Source organism: Pseudochaenichthys georgianus, unplaced genomic scaffold, assembly GCF_902827115.2.
Source record: "Pseudochaenichthys georgianus unplaced genomic scaffold, fPseGeo1.2 scaffold_1027_arrow_ctg1, whole genome shotgun sequence".
Taxonomy (NCBI): domain Eukaryota; kingdom Metazoa; phylum Chordata; class Actinopteri; order Perciformes; family Channichthyidae; genus Pseudochaenichthys; species Pseudochaenichthys georgianus.
In genome coordinates, this window is record NW_027261999.1 from 43,099 (window position 1) to 49,787 (window position 6,689).

The 6,689-nt window shown below is 39.6% G+C and overlaps 1 protein-coding gene across 2 annotated transcripts; it reads right to left on the minus strand.

The window, feature by feature from the left end:
- Positions 1-443: 443 nt before the first annotated feature.
- On the minus strand, positions 444-3,707 carry srxn1 (sulfiredoxin 1 homolog (S. cerevisiae)). Of its 2 annotated transcripts, none has more exons than XM_034076770.2 (2): positions 3,443-3,707; positions 444-2,734 (listed from the first exon to the last, which is right to left on the minus strand). In XM_034076770.2, exons 1-2 carry the CDS (start codon positions 3,668-3,670, stop codon positions 2,528-2,530), a joined length of 435 nt encoding a protein of 144 aa, XP_033932661.1. In that variant the 5' UTR covers positions 3,671-3,707; the 3' UTR covers positions 444-2,527. The 2 variants fall into 2 exon arrangements, with proteins under 2 accessions (XP_033932661.1, XP_033932660.1); XM_034076769.2 differs by having other exon boundaries at positions 444-2,737.
- Between the last annotated feature and the right edge of the window lie 2,982 nt (positions 3,708-6,689).

Consider the following 6,689-nt stretch of genomic DNA (forward strand, 5'->3'; position numbering starts at 1 on the left):
GCTTTCAAGTCAACACTGCTGCACCAAATACAAAAGACTGCGGCTCAAAGACCTCTGAGAAGGACCGTAATGACATATTAACAATAACAGTGTCTGAATATTCATATTATCATATCGATCGCATCGTATCTTATCATATTGTTGTGAGTGCAATAACTGCTGTTCTTCTCGTGAGGTCACGGTGCAGCTTGAGCCAGGGTTTGGGCCACTTCAGAGGTCAGAGCTCTCCGAGTGCCCCGTAGTTTGCATGTTATTCAATAGAATGGTTTCCTCAGCATTAGAGATGACACGTGCAAAGTGAGTCATTTCATCTGATTGCGGTTTGAAGATGGGAGAAGTAGTTTGGATGGAGGGATGAACCGTATGGATTTAATAACATCACCAAGAGATCATTTCAAATCGTTTTAATGCAGAAAATCATTATTTTCATTATTAAATTGCATATATTATCTTTAAATTAAACAGATACATGGTTTATACTTCTACTCTGATTGGTCGAAATGGTGTAAAGTCGTCAATGTTTCAAACCATCCGTTCTAAAGAGTTCTATTTCCCCCTGCTGGTCAAAGCGTTGCTCTGCAGTCCAGAGGAGTACGTGCGTGTGTGTGTGTGTGTGTGTGTGTGTGTGTGTGTGTGTGTGTGTGTGTGTGTGTGTGTGTGTGTGTGTGTGTGTGTGTGTGTGTGTGAGCCACCTCACAGAGTATGTTATAAAGCAGATCCAGGGTCAGCGCCAGAGGTGGGAAGTAGTGGAGTACAAATACTTCGTTACTGTACTTGAGTACATGTTTCTGGTATCAGTACTTCACTACTTATTTTTCTGACCACTTTTTACTTTCTACTTCTCACATGTTGAACTCAAATACCTGTACTTTCTACTTCTCACATGTTGAACTCAAATACCTGTACTTTCTACTTCTTACATGTTGAACTCAAATACCTGTACTTTCTACTTCTTACATGTTGAACTCAAATACCTGTACTTTCTACTTCTTACATGTTGAACTCAAATACCTGTACTTTCTACTTCTTACATGTTGAACTCAAATACCTGTACTTTCTACTTGTTACATGTTGAACACAAATACCTGTACTTTCTACTTCTTACATGTTGAACACAAATACCTGTACTTTCTACTTGTTACATGTTGAACACAAATACCTGTACTTTCTACTTCTTACATGTTGAACTCAAATACCTGTACTTTCTACTTCTTACATGTTGAACTCAAATACCTGTACTTTCTACTTGTTACATGTTGAACACAAATACCTGTACTTTCTACTTCTTACATGTTGAACACAAATACCTGTACTTTCTACTTCTTACATGTTGAACACAAATACCTGTACTTTCTACTTGTTACATGTTGAACACAAATACCTGTACTTTCTACTTCTTACATGTTGAACTCAAATACCTGTACTTTCTACTTCTCACATGTTGAACACAAATACCTGTACTTTCTACTTCTTACATGTTGAACACAAATACCTGTACTTTCTACTTCTTACATGTTGAACTCAAATACCTGTACTTTCTACTTCTCACATGTTGAACTCAAATACCTGTACGTTCTACTTCTTACATGTTGAACACAAATACCTGTACTTTCTACTTGTTACATGTTGAACTCAAATACCTGTACTTTCTACTTCTTACATGTTGAACACAAATACCTGTACTTTCTACTTCTTACATGTTGAACACAAATACCTGTACTTTCTACTTGTTACATGTTGAACTCAAATACCTGTACTTTCTACTTCTTACATGTTGAACTCAAATACCTGTACTTTCTACTTCTTACATGTTGAACTCAAATACCTGTACTTTCTACTTCTCTCATTTTCCAACCAGCTGGTTCCTTTAGTCTGAATGTGTGTTGGTGCGTGGTCATTATTCTTTAGAGTCACTGCGTGCCTATTGGTTGGAACACGATCCGTGTATCCATCACTTCCTGGTCTTCTCTAAAGAAGAGGGACCAATGGAAACGTTGTCATGTTGCCGTTGTTCAGCATGGAAACATTCATTAGCTAACAATGACATTATTGTTCTATTGAAATAAAGGGAGGTCAGGTACTCTTTAAAGCAGCTGCTAGCTATGGGTACTTTTTACTGAAGTACATTTCAAAGCCTCTTTACTTTCACTTGAGTAAAGAAGTTTAGTCAGTACTTCTACTTTCACCAGAGTACTTTTAAACACAAGTATATGTACTTCTACTTGAGGAAAGGATGTGTGTACTTCTACTTGAGTCAAGGATGTGTGTACTTCTACTTTCACCAGAGTATTTTTAAACACCAGTATCTGTACTTCTACTTGAGTCAAGGATGTGTGTACTTCTACTTGAGTCAAGGATGTGTGTACTTCTACTTTCACCAGAGTACTTTTAAACACGAGTATATGTACTTCTACTTGAGTCAAGGATGTGTGTACTTCTACTTGAGTAAAGGATGTGTGTATTTTAACGCTCTCAGGTCCTCTCAGGTACTCTCAGGTCCTCTCAGGTCCTCTCAGGTCCTCTCAGGTCATCTCAGGTCAGGTGTGGAGGCTCCCAGGTAGGTGCTGAGGTCAGAGACGTTGGATTTTATGAGTTTTGCGGGGATGGTGTCCATGTTCAGCCTCTGATAGGCAGCAAAGCGGTGACAGCCTCCGAACGAGTAAAAGTAGTCCCCCCCCTCCCTGCCTCTGATCCACAGCACGTCGATGGGAGGAACAACGCTGAGGTCCGCCGTCTGCTGGAGGACAGAGAGAGGTCTGGCACATTACAACATATATAAACGATACACAGCACAAAGGCTACGGTATGAATGAGAGGCTGAACATTACACACAAGTAAGAACAAAGGCAGTGATGAAGGTAGTATTTTAATACTACAATCGGAAAGTACACGATTTTGCAAGTCTAAATAAGAACAAATGATGAGCTAATCCCTGTAGTTCTATAGGTCCATCTCCATCCATCTTCTCCCGCTTATCCGTGGTCGGGTCGCGGGGGTAGCAGTTCCAGCAGAGAGCCCCAAACTTTCTTTTCCCTGTAGTTCTATAGGTGTTGTGTGTAAATGGTCTGCAACGGCTAAAATCCCTGTGTTCCTCCAGAGGGAGCTTCTCTCCAACATATATTAAAACAATTATTATAATGATCATGGTAGAGGCGGAACAACTGTGGAGGCACCTTAAATAATAATTAGGTAGATGAATTGGACCTAACCCAATAACTACAACTTCAAAATCTCATGCTGTGTATGTAATGAGGGGGAGGTAGAAGTACCCTGTTCTTGTACTTGAGTAAAAGTAGTAGTAGCAGAGTGTAGCACTATTCTGTTACAAGTACAAGATCTGAGTACTTTACTTGTAGTAAGTACAATATCTGAGTACTTCTACTAAGTACCAGATCTGAGTACTTCCTCCACCTGTATATATATTGTACATAAAGGTGTTTACCTGTAGGGTCTCCACCAGACTCTGGACCTTCTGCTCGTCCAGCTGCGGAGGGATCGGTCGGATGATGACGCGCATCGGGATGTTGTGTACCTCCGCGACGCTGTCCGAGTGAATAGACCGGTTGCTGTTACCGTCACTCCCATCGGACGGTACCGACATGTTTCTACGGGATAAAACCGACAGTTTAACCCGGGTAGTTTTAGTGCCGCAGAACCACAACCGAATCATTTACCTGCCGACAGTTACAGAGCTCAGTTACTTCCTAGATAAGAGTTTGTTTACTTAGGGCGTAGCGTGAACAGAAGGTTTTGATTGGTCCCCCGCGCTGTCAATCAGAAATCGTCTGGTAAAAGAAAAGGCAGATGATGATCGTGATAGGCTAAGAGGCGGAACATCTCTAAGTGTCTGACCAATCCCAACAGAGCCGGCCAGTCACTTTTCCCCAGATGTTCTCTTTTTTTTTCAACATTTCTCTTTTTTCTCTCCAAATTACTTACTTTTTTCTCTGGATTTCACTTTTGTATACGTTTGCATACGTTTGCATGGACAGTGACACATGTCATAGTAGAGGCACATACTAATATGGAGCCGAACGTGAGCATTTGATTGTAGGTTTCAAACCCCACCATAGTTGTTTCAGAGTGTCCTCCGTAAAGAAAGTCACTTATTGTTGTCATGGGTTTTCTCTGAGAAAAAACAGGGGAAAAAGAGACTTTTGAACCTTTCCTGACTATTAGCTGCCATTTGCTGTATAGTAAGAACACGAGAATGGCCAACAATATTTGGTTATAATCAGTTTTTCTATGTGAACTTATTTAGTTGAACATGTGTTACTTATTAGGTAGTAAAAGATTCACTACAGAAAGAGAAATACTGAAGAATAGGTTGATAGCAAGAGGAAGGGAGTGGAGTAAAGGATTGTTAGACATTGGGGGAAAAAGTGCTTCAGGTTCAAAGGGGTTTATTTAAATATTACACAGGTTTAATTTCTAGAATATAGCATCGTCTTGAAGTTACGGTAGGTGGCGGTAAGCACCTTTTAAACGTTGGTTTGTACACCACCATTAAAACAAAAGAAGAAGAAAAGCTAATTTAGCGGCTAGCATGATTTTGTTTTTTTGGCTAAATGTTTTTGTTAGCAAACATTTTCCTTCCTAACCTGCATCAGACAGTGACGGAGCAACTTTATAATTCACTTTGGAGTCCAGCTGATGAATGTAAGTCTGATATTTAATCCGTTTTTAGACTGCTTTTGGTCACAACAAACACCTGCTGTAGCTCGTTAGCTGCTATGCTAGCTAGCAAGATGCTAATGTCAGCCTAGCTTAAGTGCTATTTCTGTGCAATGTTATTTTAGTACACTTTGTGTTTTAAGGTCACATTTTTTATATGTAATACATGTTTTCCTGACTTTTAAAATGTACATTTATGATGGAATAATGATTTAACAACAACTATTAATTAACTTTAGCCCAGGTTAAAATATTTCCTTGATTTTAACCTTTTAAATTTGTATTTAAGTGGAATAAGGCTTTTTAAACAGCTATATAAACTCAATAAAATCAATGTTTATTATCATCTTATCCATCTCATTTTATATTGTCATCTGTTGTGTGAACTATTACATTAAATCCCACTGTTATGCAAACTCTCACCTTAAGTTCACCCCACAGGCTCACTGCTGTTTCAGTAAAAAAAAAAAAGATATAGTAATTGCAAGATTAACTATTTGTTCCTCAACATTTTGTGTTGTTTTTGTTTTTATATAGAAAGGCATTGACTGGTTCCCTTTGCCACAATCTGGGCAGGGCACATTTGACAAAGGTATAAATTAACATTCATACACTTAATAATAATACCTCTGGTGACCGCTCATAGGCAGTTTCCATCATAGACTTATTTTGGATTTTTCAAGAGGATAATGCTGAATTAAAATACCTTCAACAACAATACAGAGCAGCTAGAGCCTCTGAGACCCAGATATTAGAAAGTACCTGCAGCTTTCTGAAGCTTTCATAACAATAATGCTTATTATTATCCATTTGAGTAGAATCAAGCTTACAAAACAGTGTTAAAGGTGGGGTAGGTAATTTTGGAGAAACCAGCTCGAGTGCGCTAGAATTTGAAAATACACAGCCGGGAAAAATCTGCCACTTCCTCACAGAGCCCCTCCCCCAACACACATGAACGCGCACATGACCAATGAGGGCAGAGATAAGTTTGTGCACAGATGGAAGGCTGACAGGCAGGTAGGCCATCCAGTTACTTTAGCCGGCTCAGATGATTGGTCGTGCTTTTTACAGATCCACGGCTTCCACAGATGACATTTCTTTATTGGATTTTTTTGTTAAAGCACTTCAGATACTCGTTGCTATCGGGATGTTAAGAGCATTCCATGGAATATAACAAAAAGTGTATCTCGAGCCGGTTTCTCAAACGTACCTACCCCACCTTTAAGTCTTATTTTGAACTGTCAAACAGAACATATTAAGGTCAGTGTTAAAGGCAGCTGTTGTAGTATTTCACGGCATGGACATGTAAACACAAACTTTACCCACTTTTTTTTGGTACGATATCTCTTTCACTTCATGGTCGAACTGTTCCTCATTAAAAAGCACTCCAGCAATTAGTCACGGAGCTGAAGAGAGTCGCTTTCAGCCCAGAATCCTGGCCACTTTTGTTTTTAATGAGGTCAGTGTTTTGTATTGTCGACTGTTGCCTAGGCTTTCTCTCATCAAAGCGCTCCACTTGGTGATTCTGTATTTCTGCAGAGATTTCAAAGAGCCAGGCAGGTTGCTGTGGATCCAGAAGAAGGACGTCTGGGCCCGAAGCTTTGCACAGGTAAGTGGAAATCTTCAAAGGTGTGCAGAAACAGAAACTATTGTTGTTCTCTCCAAACCCTGCGCGACAGCATCTTCTAATGAGACAATTAAAAATGATTTCTTGGACAGCACAGGCAGGCCATTACACTGAAATATTACAAATACTTTGAACTACAATGGCGCTGGCCTTTTATGTTGATTAATTGGTCACAGGGGGATCAGTTACAACATGAAGGAGGTCTATACATAGTGTGCAATCATTCACAGTGGTAGCAGTGCATTATACATCATTATATGTGGACTGAAACTGGACAACTCGCACTCTGTAATGCAGGTGCTGCAGTGGATTTAAATCACGCTTTCTTACCTCATGTTCAAGTGCTAGTTCTGCAGTGCTCTGTTTACAATTCCCCTCTAATTAGCAT